The sequence below is a fragment of the Thamnophis sirtalis genome, unplaced genomic scaffold (genome assembly GCF_051295495.1).
Source record: "Thamnophis sirtalis isolate CommonGarterSnake01/CBP01778 unplaced genomic scaffold, rThaSir2_p1.2 scaffold_2, whole genome shotgun sequence".
Lineage (NCBI taxonomy): Eukaryota > Metazoa > Chordata > Lepidosauria > Squamata > Natricidae > Thamnophis > Thamnophis sirtalis.
Window position 1 is genome coordinate 11,522,382 of NW_028261382.1, and position 13,214 is coordinate 11,535,595.

Genomic DNA, 13,214 nt, shown 5'->3' on the forward strand with positions numbered 1-13,214 from the left:
TGCTCTAGAATCTCAGTCATGTCTCAGTCATCCAGGTCGTGGTTGTCCCAAAGCTGCTTTTTCAGGAGGCAACTGGACTTTCTGTCTTTTTCTTCGAAGATGTTTCTCTTCTCATCAAGCAAAATGTCTTCAAAAGGAAAAAGAAGTCCAGTTGTCTCCTGAAAAAGCACCTTTGGGACAACCATGATCTGGATGACTGAGAATCTCTACAGATTTTTTTAGCTATACGATTTGGGATGAACACACACTTTGAATGGTGTGGGAAGAAGAATGGATTTCCAGAGGGGGGAAAAATTGCAGACTACAGGAACCAGACGACTCTGGGGACACAGAGAAACCTCCAAGCGGCCTCAATGACCTGCTAAAAGGATGCAAATGACCAGCTGTCTGCCAGGAATATAAATCCTCCCATTCCCCACCATCCAGTCAGAGCTGTAGAAGCTTCTTGGATGAGAAGCGAAATGCCTTCAAAGAAAAACGAAACAGAAAATCCAGTTGCCTCTTGCAAAAAGCATCTTTGGGACAAGCCTCTTTATGCTTTAGTATAAAGAATCACAGAAGGAATGAGTTAGACAGGACTTCCAAGCTATGCCAAGCCCTGTCTCCCTGAACTTCACTAAATGGATCCTGACTGTTAGGAATATAATTCTAACGGTTGGGTTGGCAATATATGAATCATGTAACAATGTTGTACCTGTTTCTTTAAAGCATACTGTATAATGTGTTTTTCCTCAATCGGCCATAAGAGGGAGCCAGAATGACTGTTAGCTCTGTGTTTGTTAGATGCTGGGCTGATCTGATCTGAGTGTTTTTGGAAGCTGGCTGTTAGAAAGTGCCGTGAGCTATTGTAAGTTTTGCAACTGCTAGCAAACTTTGAGTACTGAACTGATTATATGATACTGGACTATGTTATTTGGATTATCCCTTAACTGAAAAGACATTGATAACTGACTGTCTTATCCATGTATGACTTGGACTGTTTGATGGACTCTGATACCTCTTATTTCCACGAAAGTAAAAGCCTATTTAAACTGCAGTCTCTCTGTATGCTGGTTTGTGTGTTCTCCAACACAACTCTCACAATGCTTCGCTGAACGTACCCGCTCTCCCAACGGGGAGCTTACCTAACACTGACGAATGGCCTTCGGACCTCATTTAGTGGAGCAAACTATCCGAAAGCTTCCTCTTTCAAAAAATGATTTTAAAAGCTGCCTTTGGATTCAAGGAATGAGGAATGCAAAGCCTCGGGTTTAAAATCCCAGAGAGGTTGTTTTCATCGCACCTACAATATGTCCAACAGATGGGAAGGAGCTCCAAGGAATGCCAAGCGTATAAATAGTGCTTTGTCATTCCGTTATTTTCAAGCAGAGCTCCTGGCCCAGATTGTGCAAGGAGAGAACAATAAAATAGCAGTAATAAATGGTGTCACAGTGTAGTAGGCAGAAGGATGGTAGCCGCTCTGATTCATTTCCAAGAAGGGCACGTATACACTGCAGGATTTGCTCACCTATAGGGTAAAATTATTCTTGTGTTCGATCCATTCTATTTGGGTAGTTCTACCGCTTTGTGGCTGAGAGTATAAATTCTCTTTCTAAGAATGAAAATATTTTTTTAAAAAATAGGGTTGCAGACAAGTCCAGCTCAATAAAGGAGGATATTTGTAGCCCAGGGTTGTGTAATTGAAGGGTCCTTGGCGTTCTCTGAGCTTGGTTCTTTTCTTGCAGATGTTTCACTACCTAGACTAGGTAGCATCATCAGTGCTAGTAAGGAGTGAGATTTGGGAGGAGGAGGAGGAAGAGGGGGGGAGGTAGTGGTGGTCTTGGTGGTCTCTGAGTTTGGTACTTTTCTTGCAGATGTTTTGCAGATGTTTCATTACCCAAACTACATTATTTCCTTGAAAATAAGACGTGCCTGGATAATAAGCCCTATCGGGTTTTTGAGCGCATGCGCTAAATAATCCTTCCCCCCAAAACAAGCCCTCCCCTAAAATATTTAAACGCATGCACAGCCGGTCTCTGCCATTTCCTGTGGGGAAGGGGGGCAACATGCCCCACATATCCCAAATGGACCTGCCATCCACGCAGAACAGCCTCACGGAGCTACCAAATCCTAGCTACCACGCCCCTTCTCTTAGTGGCGGCAAGAGTGTGCCAGAAACAGAGACAGACCTTCCGGCCCTCTCTGGATCAGCTCATCCATGGGCCGAGGTTAAGGGGCCTCCTGCATCTCAAAAATAATAATACCTCCCTGAAAATAAAGTCAAGTGCTTATTTCGAGGACGAAAAGAAAATAAGACCCTGTCTTATTTTCGGGGAAGCACGGTAGGTAACATCATCAGTGCTCATCTATAGATAGGTAGACTACCACTGTTGAATTACCTACCTGTTCTGACCCCCTCCTCCATCCAGTAACGAAAGCCGACACAGGCTTAATGAGAATGTCCTTTAATAACAAGACCAGACTCTCGGTGGCTGAAAGCCAAGTAAACAAACAGATAAGGACCTTGGCAGCAAGGCCGACAAACCTTGGCAGCAATTCAGACAAACTCTAGCAGCAATCCAGCCTGCCAAGTTTGTTTCTCTTTAGTCAAAGCGTTGACTTCTGCAAGAAGGGCGTGTCACAAGCAGTCTGTTTTATAGTCTGGAGAGGAGCCTAATGACCATCAGCTGAGCGTAATTACCTCCTGTAATTACGTAGTTGTTCTTGATGCTGAGTAGCTCTTCGACTGTGTGCATCCCGGAACAACTCACTGTTGGTTTCTGGATCACTCTCCCTTGTCTCCTTCCCACTGATCCAAGGCTCAAGTGCCACCTGGTGGCCAATCAGTCTCTCTGTGCCCTGCTCAGAGTCGGAACCCTGTCCAGGGCCGACTCATAGGGTCCCTCGCTGTCGGAGTCTGGTGGCAGCTCCAACGGCTCCTGCTGGGCCACAACACCTACTTAATGAAATGTTTGCAAGAAAACAAGCAAGCTCAAAAACACTAAGGACCCTTTAGTCTTTTTTGTGAAATTCCTGGTAGTTGTGCCAGGGTCCTCAGTGTTGGGTCCTTAGTGTTTAGAAAACACTAAAGACCCCAGGACAACTACCAGGAATTTCACAGAAATATTGTCGTACATTGCTTCACACCAATACCCCAAATAGTTTGCTATTAGTGTCTTCTAAAATTCCCCGATGTCTCCTCTTTAAATCCCAATGGATGCAATGGGCTGATGAGCTAAAGAAAATGCCTCTGGTTAATAAAGCAGCACAAACATAGCTGTGTATAGTTGTGTGCGCAGGCACAATGTGCTCACAGACACACTCCAAAAATGTTTCGCTTGCCAGAGTTGTTAATAGCAATAGCAATAGCAGTTAGACTTATATACCGCTTCATAGGGCTTTCAGCCCTCTCTAAGCGGTTTACAGAATCAGCATATTGCCCCCACAGTCTAGGTCCTCATTTTACCCACCTCGGAAGGATGGAAGGCTGAGTCAACCTTGAGCCGGTGAGATTTGAACCGCCGAACTGCAGCTTAGCAGTCAGCTGAAGTGGCTGCAGTACTGCACTCTAACCACTGCGCCGCCTCGGCTCTTCAGAGCACTCTTAAGGGGCACTCTTGATTTTTTTTTTTTTTACATTTTGTTCCATGCTCTTTAATATTAAAACACATGAAAATTAATGCGTATCTGCTGAGATCACATGGGTTTCCTTGTAGCATAATTAACTGTGCAACACGGTTTCCCCCATCCATTTATATACCTTGATGGAGCCTGTTTTTAAAAACTCACCTTGTAAGGTGTTGTAGAAGGGAAAAAATAATAAAAAAATAATCTGCCAATAAAAACTCACCTTGAAAATTTGCTGGGTCCTTCCCCATCTTCATCGTCAAAGTCCATTCTAGGGGAGGGGAAAAAAGAGTATTACAATTATACCTCCGTAGCTGGAAGCGTCTGCATGGATTAAGGAAAGATGGGGTGAGTTATGCATTATTTCTCATGGGGCCTCCCCTTCTGACTTTCTCTGCTCATTGGCGATGCTTATTATTCTTTCAGTTTTTCCTTTTTGTTAAGGAGTTTATGAGCAGTCCTGCCCCTTCTCTCTTGGGAGCAAACCTAAAACAGCCAAAATGGGCTCTTTACAGCTCTCCAAATATTCTGGACTCCAAATACCATCAGGCCCAGCCAGTGGTGGGATTCAAATAATTTAACAACCGGTTCTCTGCTCTAATGACCAGCAGGGTAGGTGGGGCTTGGTGGTCATGTGACTGGGTGGGCGTGGCCAACTCAACATCACTCATATCGATGGGTGCTTCACCTTAGCTGTGACAATGTAATAAGGGTTAACCAGAGAGGCAGTTTCTGTAAGCAGGGCAATAAAGATTAGGCTAGAAACAACACCAGAATGTTTCCTTCCTGCCTTCCTGCCTTTACAGGATTAGCCCTGTAAAATGGAAAAAAACAAAATGAGATTTCTTCCAACAACCGGTTCTCCAGACTGCTTAGAAAGTTAACAACCGGTTCTCCCGAATAGGTGTGAACTGGCTGAATCCCACCACTGGGCCCAGCCTGCCAGGACAACAGCAGGGATAGCAATAGCGATAATATTTAGACTTATACAGTTTTCACAGTGCTTTACAGCCCTCTCTAAGCAGTTTACAGAGTCAGCCTCTTGCCCCCAACAATCTGAGTCCTCATTTTACCGACCTTGGAAGGATGGAAGGCTGAGTCAACCTTGAGCCTGGTGAGATTCAATCTGCCAAACTGCTGGCAGCCAGTGATTAGCAGAAGTAGATTCAGTACTGCACTTTAAACACTGTGCCACAGTGGATGAGGGAAACTGGGTGCTGACATCCATAAAGCCATTATCTCTCCTTCAGGTCCCCTCTCCGTCAGTGGTGGGTTTCAAAATATTTTTGAACCTACTTTGTGGGTGTGGCCTCCTTTGTGGGAGTGGCTTGCCGGCCATGTGACCTGGTGGGAGTGGCTTGCCAGCCATGTGTTCTCTCTCTCTCTCTCTCTCTCTCCTTCCTTTTGTCTCTGTCCCTTTTTCCTTTTTTTCCTTTCATCTCTCTCTCACTTTTTCTTTCTTTTTTCTTTTTTAATTTCTTTCTTCCTTTCTTTTTCTTTCTCTTTCTCTGTGTGAGTCTGTCTGTCTGTCTGTCTGTCTGTCTGTCTGTCTGTCTCTGTGTGTGTGTGTGTCAGTGGTGGGTTTCAAAATTTTTTGGAACCTCTTCTGTAGGTGTGGCCTGCTTTCTGGTGGAACCTCTTCTAACCAGTTCAGTAGATTTGACGAACCGGTTCTACCGAATAGGTGCGAACTGGTAGGAACCCACCTCTGCTCTCCGTGCTATGGATTCTTTTTCCTTAGCACTGCTCAAAAGCAAAATTGTCAGCCACCTCGAACATCCATTGGCTTGCCTTTCCATCCAGCTGATCTTTAAAAGCAAGCCAGAAGTCAAATGTTTCTGTTCTGGTAAAGTTATCCTGTTATTTGGCTGTTCTTGCTTTGCGTGTGTTACAGCCAGATGATCTCCAAAAGCCAGCCCAATTTCTTCACCCGTTACTTTTCTGGTCACCAGGCCAAAAAAAAATAAAAAAATAAAAAATCCATTTCTTCCAGTTCACCTCTTGAATTTCTTTCCAAACAAAACTCCTCCACCACCACCATTGCTACCCTCCTAATATTTCCCTATTTTTGTCACCTTCTTTGAGTTCTGAAGTCTGATAAGGTTGTTTACTCAAAAATATATGCTTTGCCTAGAGCAGGGGTCAGCAACCTTAAACATTCAAAGAGCCACAAAGGTCCTAAACAGGAGCCCCCTGTTCAATTCTGGGGCCAACCGGAAGTCCAGTCCCCCCACCATAAAGTCTCCTCCGAGCGCGGCTTCCTTTTTCCTCTACCTGTCCTAACCAAAAGCCCTATCAATTGTGGAGCCGATCGGTGACAGGGAGCCACAGCAGAGGGATGAAAGAGCCACATGCGGCTCCAGAGCCCCTGGACTAGAGCAAGGACCACCTTATATCTCCCTCCCTAAATCACCATCCCGAACCTACCTTTAAGAGGTGAGAACAGGGGAAAGTGAGGCTGTGTGCCAAGCTGTTCCTTAATTAAATTTTAATTTTGGTTAAATTATGACCACATTTTCTAATTTCATCATTATAAAATTCTGAGCAGCAGCTGTAGGGAGAATGACTCTCATTTTCAATGAAATTAAGCTCTTTCCACTCTTCTTAATTTGTTGGTGTTTCGATTGGTGGAGAAACAGTGACCCCCAGTGGCCACTTGGTTAAGTTAATAAAAAGAACAGGATTCACTGTCCACTTACTGTCCACTTCCTGATGAATCTCTGGCTTCCACAAATGGTAGAAATACTTGGAAATGCATTTTTTTCTTGGATTTTGTAAACATCTTGCTTCATTAAATGGTTTAGGGAGCTCCAAAGCTGTCAACTGTTTCGTAAATACTCAAATGGCTTTTTAAGACCAGATCTTACAAAAATATAGATTTTGAACTTTCCTTTTCTTTTCCCCTCTAAGGTCATTCAAGGTGCTCATCTTTTCCCATCTGCATTTAACGCCTCCGCAGAGCAGTATATCAATTTGAAATCAAACCAAGGTTAAGCCTCCCATCCTTTGCAAATATTCCCCCAATCGTTTTACCCTTCACAGCATTTCATTCGGATGGATGTTTGGCTGGTTGGCTTGCAGTCCTTCAAAAAGACTGTTCCTTCCACCATGCAATTTCACTGCATGATATTTATTTGACACAAGTGAAAAAGAAAAGGGAGAGAAAAAATCCATACATCAAGAAATATGAACTGCATCTAACCTTAGCTTTCAGTCAAAAACGCAAGGTGGAAACTATTAATTCAGGGGGGTAGAAAACCTTTTTTTTGTGCTTAGTGGCTGAAAATCGTTTTAGAGAAGATGAAAGCTTCACCAAAAAGCTTTTTTTTTTCTTTTCTAATTTTGTACCAGATTGATTCTGGCCATTGTCCGCATCCCTCTTAATAAATTATGATACCTTTCGTTTATCTTCTTTGGGATCATAATATTTGCGGTTTTACTTTATGTTCAAACATTTCAGAACAGATTAGTCTATTTCTTTCCAGTCATTTTAGTGTGTGTGTGTGTGCGTGCATGCGCATATATGTGCACACACTTATATAGCTATACTCTGTGTGTGTGCACGTGCATATGTACACCTAGGATAAAATGTTCCTTCATTGTCCTGGCATTTCCAACCTTTATTGGTGCATGATTTATCCATCTCGCAATACCACCTCTTCTTTTCCCTCCAAGTGTTAGGAAATCCATCAGAGAGGGACCTTCAAAGAGAAGATCTGGGTAGTAGTAATGCAAAGGAAAAAAGGACCCCCTCCCTCTTGAATCCTTTTCTTTCATTCATTCTTCATCCTGAATGAAACGTTGTTTCTCCAAAACTCGCAGCCATTTCGCATGAATCTGTGTTTAGGAGTAAGTGTGTGTTTGCATGAGACAGAGGGAGGAAGGGAGGAGGAGGAAAAGGGGAAAGAGAAAGGGAAGAAGAGTGGGGCAGGAGGAGGAGGAGGAGGAGGAGGAGGAGGAGGAGGAGGAGGAGACGATGAAAAAAAGGAGGGGGAGGAGGGGGAGAAGAGGAAGAAGAAGAGGAAGAGGAGGAAGAGGAGGAGACGATGAAAAAGAGGAAGGGGAGGAGGGGGAGAAGAGGAGGAAGAGGAAGAGGAGGAGGAAGAAGAAGGAGGAGGAGGAAGAAGAAGGAGAGGGAGAAGGAGGAGGAGGAGGAGGAGGAGGAGGAGGAGGAGAAGAAGAAGAAGAAGAAGAAGAAGAAGAAGAAGAAGAAGAAGAAGAAGAAGAAGAAGAAGAAGAAGAAGAAGAAGAAGAAGACTCCATCTTGAAAATATCTTCTCCGTCCATTCAACAATATTTTGAAAAAGTGATGCTTACTTACCCAGAACGCCGCTTTCCCCCTCTGGCAGGCACCGATCCTGCCATTCTCACTTGACCAGTGGCCATGGGTGCCACTGGCAATGTCACTGAGCCTGGTATGTCCGATGCCATTTCTGTAACACAGAACATAAAGCATCAGCTTAAGTTGGTAGGCAGATGAAACGACGGGTCTCCTGGCGTGGCTGGGCTTTTGATAGATTGTGGTGAGCTCATTCACAAAGTGGTTTCCATGGGAGACTTCCTTATTTACAGAATGGCTGCTACGGAAAGTATCTTGGTTACGCATTGTCTACTCATGAAAAAAGGAGACCAAAAAGATCCAATTTATCTCTTTTCAGGGGTGAACCCCCCCCCCACCTTTAAAAAAATTAGATGGAAAACAGGAAGTTGTCCCAGTGGTTCATTTTTAAGATGTTGTTCCCTCCAAATATCAATGCAATCTGAACTGTTACAAATACAATTATTCTAAACTTCAGTTATTGCTTGAACCAATGTATTCACCGGTTCACTGACAAATGCGCACCCGACAAAACCGCGCCGACAAAACCGCCGTGAGAAAACCACGAGGTCGAAATCGCGCCCACAGAAGCGTGCCGATAAATGCGCACCGACGAAAGCGCGCCATCAAGAAACAACGCGAAAACAACGTAATAACAACGTAATAACCCTAATCCTAACACTAACCCTAAACCTAACCCTAACCCTTACCTTAACCCTAACCACGCTTTTGTGGGCGCGGTTTGGTCGGCGCTCTTTTGTGGGAGCGCTTTTGACCTCGCGGTTTTCTCGCCGCGGTTGTGTCGGCACGCTGTTGTCGGGCACGCATTTGATGGGTCACGGTATTAACCACCCTTTAGGTGAATGTAGAATGCATAGGAAAAATGCTAAATCTATAACTCTTTAAACCTGCTAAGATTAGTCAGAGAGCCAGTTTGGTGTAGGGGTTAAGCAGTGGTGGGATCCAAATAATTTAACAACCGGTTCTCTGCCCTAATGACCAGCTGGGTAGGCGCAGCTCGGTGGTCATGTGTCTGGGTGGGCGAGGCCAACTCAACGTCATTCACGTCGATGGGCGCTTCCCCTTAGCTGTTACAATGGAATAAGGGTTAACCGGAGAGGCAGTTTCTGTAAGCAGGGCAATAAAGATGAGGCTAGAAACAACACCAGGATGTTTCCTTCCTGCCTTCCTTACAGGATTAGCCCTGTAAAGTGGGGAAAAACAAAATGAGATTTCTTCCAACAACCGGTTCTCCAAACTGCTTGGAAAGTTACCAACCAGTTCTCCCAAATAGGTGCAAACTGGCTGAATCCCACCACTGGGGTTAAGGCAAGAGTGTCAAACTCAATTTCATTGAAGGCTGCTTCAGGATTGTATTTGACTTCAGAGGGGCAATGTGGGTGTGGCCAGCTCAACATCACTTGTGTCAGGGGAGCCAGTGGTGGTCAGAGCACTCTGCCAGCAAAAACGGGTTCCTGAGCTCCGTTTTTGGCTGCAACGGCCTCCTGCAACTCTCTGCCAGCGAAAATGGAGCTTGGGACAGCCGCCTGCAGATCCGTATCCGCCCCCCAAGCCTTGAGTTTGACACCCCTGGCTTAAGGTATAAGTCTCGGAGCCAGGAAGGAAAGTGGGAGTTCTAGTCCTATCTTAGGCACAAAGCAGCTGGGTGACTTTGGGCCAGTCACTCTTTCTCAACCCTAGGAATGAGACAATGGCAAACCACTCTTGCCAAGAAAACCACAGGTTCTTCTTCAGGAGTCCACACTGACTCAAAGGTAACACCCCTCAAAAAAAGGATTTGCATGTAGTTACCTATTTTCTATTCAGCAGACGTCTGATACAAATGGGGAAAAAATCATTTTACTAATATGCAAACTTTCATTTGCTTTTTAATGGACATTTGGAACTTATGGGCACCTCTTTCCTCCATCAGTCCATTAAATCAAGATAAACTACATTAACATCATTCTATGCTTCCATTCCCCCGCCCCCTCCAAGTCCATTATATTGCTGAGTTTTAGGCCTTAATGCTATTTACAAGCGTTCTAATAAAAATAATAAATAAGTCATAAATTAAACCACCCAAATGCAACATTTATGTTTTATTCCGACTGCAATCCTTCAAATGCTTATGCGGGATGGTAGCCTGGAAGCAAAGAATTGAATGCTATTTGCTGGGGAATAACATTGGAAAAGTAATAGGCCAATTAAGTTTTTCTTAATGTTTCCTTTTTTAGATTATGAGTTTTTAAAAATTTGTTAGCTGTGCAGCCTCTTTATGGAGCTAAGTTAACCTCAAACATCTAAGAAATAAACAATTAAAGAAAATTCCAAGTATCAGAATAGCTAGGCTACCTGTACAATTTGTCTGACCCAATGTAGTTGTTACGAATAATTCTTTGAAACATGCAAGAACATTACAACACCCTTTTAAAAAAAGAAATTACATTATTAAAGCATTCCATGAATTAGCAATTCCCAGCCAACATCTCTCTGCTCTACGTGAACGTCAAAAAGAAATAAAAATACTTAATATTTGTAAAAGAGATTTTAAAAATACAATTTTAAGGAATGCCAGATATACAGGTGTCTGTTCCTTAACATTTATCGTGCAGTTAGAGGAAATGTTTTAGCATCAAAGGCAAAAAGAGAAAGAGAGAGAGAGAGAGAGACAGACAGACAGACAGACAGACAGACAGACAGACAGACACACAACCATAATGCCAGCTTGGCATTTGACAACAAAAGCTAAATCAAATCTTTCATAAAAACATATGCTGCATGAAATAACATTAATCACCTCCATTCACATGACAATACTGATATGAACCCCCCCCCAAAAAAAACCATCCAAGATTCCTAAAGGCAGATTTGTCCAGCTGTGATTTAAAAGAATTGGATTAATAAATTGTTGCAAAGGCTCAGTTCAATCGCAGCCACATTAATGCTCAACGTTCTTCAGTGCGCCCTGCTCTCAGTTAGACCAATTCTCTCCCACCTGTGCAGAAGCGGTCCCATAAATATGTCCTTTTTCCCCCCCCTCTCCTTGGGACCGCATCTTCTTTCAAAAGGAACTCATAAGAAATGTCAAAAACCTCCAGGAAGAAGCATCGCTAGATTGGTATTCGGCTCACAACTGTCATCGCAGATGCGTTCAGCTTAACAGCAGCCTATGATTCAGCAAGGAACAAAACATCTTGCATACTGATTGATTTATTTGCAGGGAGGGGAGAACATCGACATTAATTTTTCTTTTGTAAATATATATTTTTATTTTCAGAACAAACATACAAACTCTCCTCTTTACATACTGTTGAAAGTGTATCAGTTGGTTACAAAAGCCTTTTGTGCATCTCTTTGGTTCCACCACAAAACCGCAGACGACAAAATCGCGGTCGACGAAAGCGCGTATGTGACGTCATCACAGCGCGACGAAAAAGATCGAAAAATGTAGAAAAATGTAAAAATAAAGCGAAAACCTTACCCTAACCCCCCCAAACCTAACCCTAAACCTAACCCTAAACCTAACCCTTAACCTAACCCTAAACCTAACCCTTAACCTAACGAAAAACCTAACGCTAACCCTTAACCTAACGCTAAACGTAACGCTAACGCTCTAAACCTAACCCTAACCCTTAACCTAACCCTAACCCTAACCCTTAACCTAACCCTTACCTTTATGTGAATCGGCTTGCTGTAATTTAATTTTTATTTCAATTTTTCGATCTTTTTCGTCGCGTTGTGATGACGTCACATACGCGATTTCGTCGACCGCGCCTTTGTGGAACCTTTGCGGTTTTGACGGGTCACGCATCTCTTCCACCGTCATCAAGTATAATTCATATTAACTCTAGTATCTTAACTCAGATGTTTATACATATTACCATCATCATACCTCCACTTTTATTTGAATATGATTGTTTAAACCTCCTTCATCATAAAATATTCCAAAATTTAATACATAACCACATACTGGCATTTCATCTACTTATTTATAAAATCCTCCATTAACACTAAATCCTTATATCCTATTCTAGCTAAACATCCATAATATTTAATAACAAAGTTTTCTAATCCTCCTTTCCAAATCCCTGTTTACAATTTACATCCAGTTTCCTTATATTATACCCATACATATATATATAGATTATTATCATTATCCTTTATTTGACTATATCCTATATCATAACATTTTCCCCCTAATAATCAAAACTTAACTGTGTCTAATTTAGTTCTTTTTTATTGTTATTAATATAATTAACCTTTATATATAATCCAAAAGGATTTCTAGTCTTCCCTTCACGGGTATAATTCAATATTCATATCCAATTATTCTTATCATAACACTACACATTGTATACATTACTATCATTATCAATTTTTTATTTAGCTATACCTATTGTCACTAAATTTAACTAGATTTAGCTAGGTTTTGTTACTGGAAAGATACAGGTTGATAGATGGACATTAAATATTTGAGGTCTGCAGGGAAGGCAGAAATTGGAATGGGGGAGAGCCTTTGATGGATGATAACAGGTCAAAACTCACAAGTTCACCAACTCATTGCCCAGGGAGGCAAGGGGTCTATGACTCCGGCAGGGGTGGGCTTCAAAAATTTCAGGAAGGGGTTCTCTGCCTGGTTGCTCAGTGGGCGTGGCTATGGTGGGCGTGGCCTAGTTGGCCACCTACACCACAGCGGGGGGGGGCATTTTCATCTTCCCCAGGCTCCGGAGGCCTTCCGGGTGGCCGGTTTCCCCCCCCCCTCTGCGCAGGCCTAGCACTTACCTGGCATCAAAAATGGGCCACGTGGAGACTCCTGGGAGGGGAGGGGCAGGGTGGGCAGGGCCAGCCAGGGGTGGGATTTGGAGGTTTTCTGAACTGGCCATAATGTTAGCTGTTGTGGCCCAGCAGGAGCCGTTGGAGCTGCAAACAGACTCCAATAGCAAGGGTCCCTATGAGTCGGCTCTGGAAGATGTGGAGGACCCTGGACAGGGTTCAGGCTCCGAGCAGGGACCAGAGAGGCTGTTTGTTGTTTGTTTGTTTGTTTGTTTGTTTGTTTAATTTTATTTATAGGCCGCCCAATCCCAGAGGACTCCGGGCAGCTTACAGAGAGGGGAAAGAAAAGTCCAATCCCCTGCTCAGGTAGGAAACCCTACACCACTTCAGACACATTGTTGTTCAGTCTCTTCTTTAAAACCTTCCAATATTGTAGGACCCACAATTTCTGAAGGCAAGTCCTTCCACAATTAATTATTCTGTCAGGAAATTTCTTCTAGGTTGCTTCTCTCCT

General features: G+C 43.3%; 1 protein-coding gene across 1 annotated transcript in view; it reads right to left on the reverse strand.

The window, feature by feature from the left end:
- ARNT2 (aryl hydrocarbon receptor nuclear translocator 2) overlaps positions 1–13,214 on the reverse strand; it is a 129,986-nt gene that overhangs the window by 94,582 nt on the left and 22,190 nt on the right. Inside the window, exons 2-3 of the mRNA XM_087704276.1 lie at positions 7,928–8,039; positions 3,830–3,877 (exon numbers count right to left, since the gene is read on the reverse strand). Coding sequence (XP_087560402.1) covers positions 3,830–3,877; positions 7,928–8,039 — 160 coding nt within the window. The remainder of the gene's footprint in view (positions 1–3,829; positions 3,878–7,927; positions 8,040–13,214) is intronic.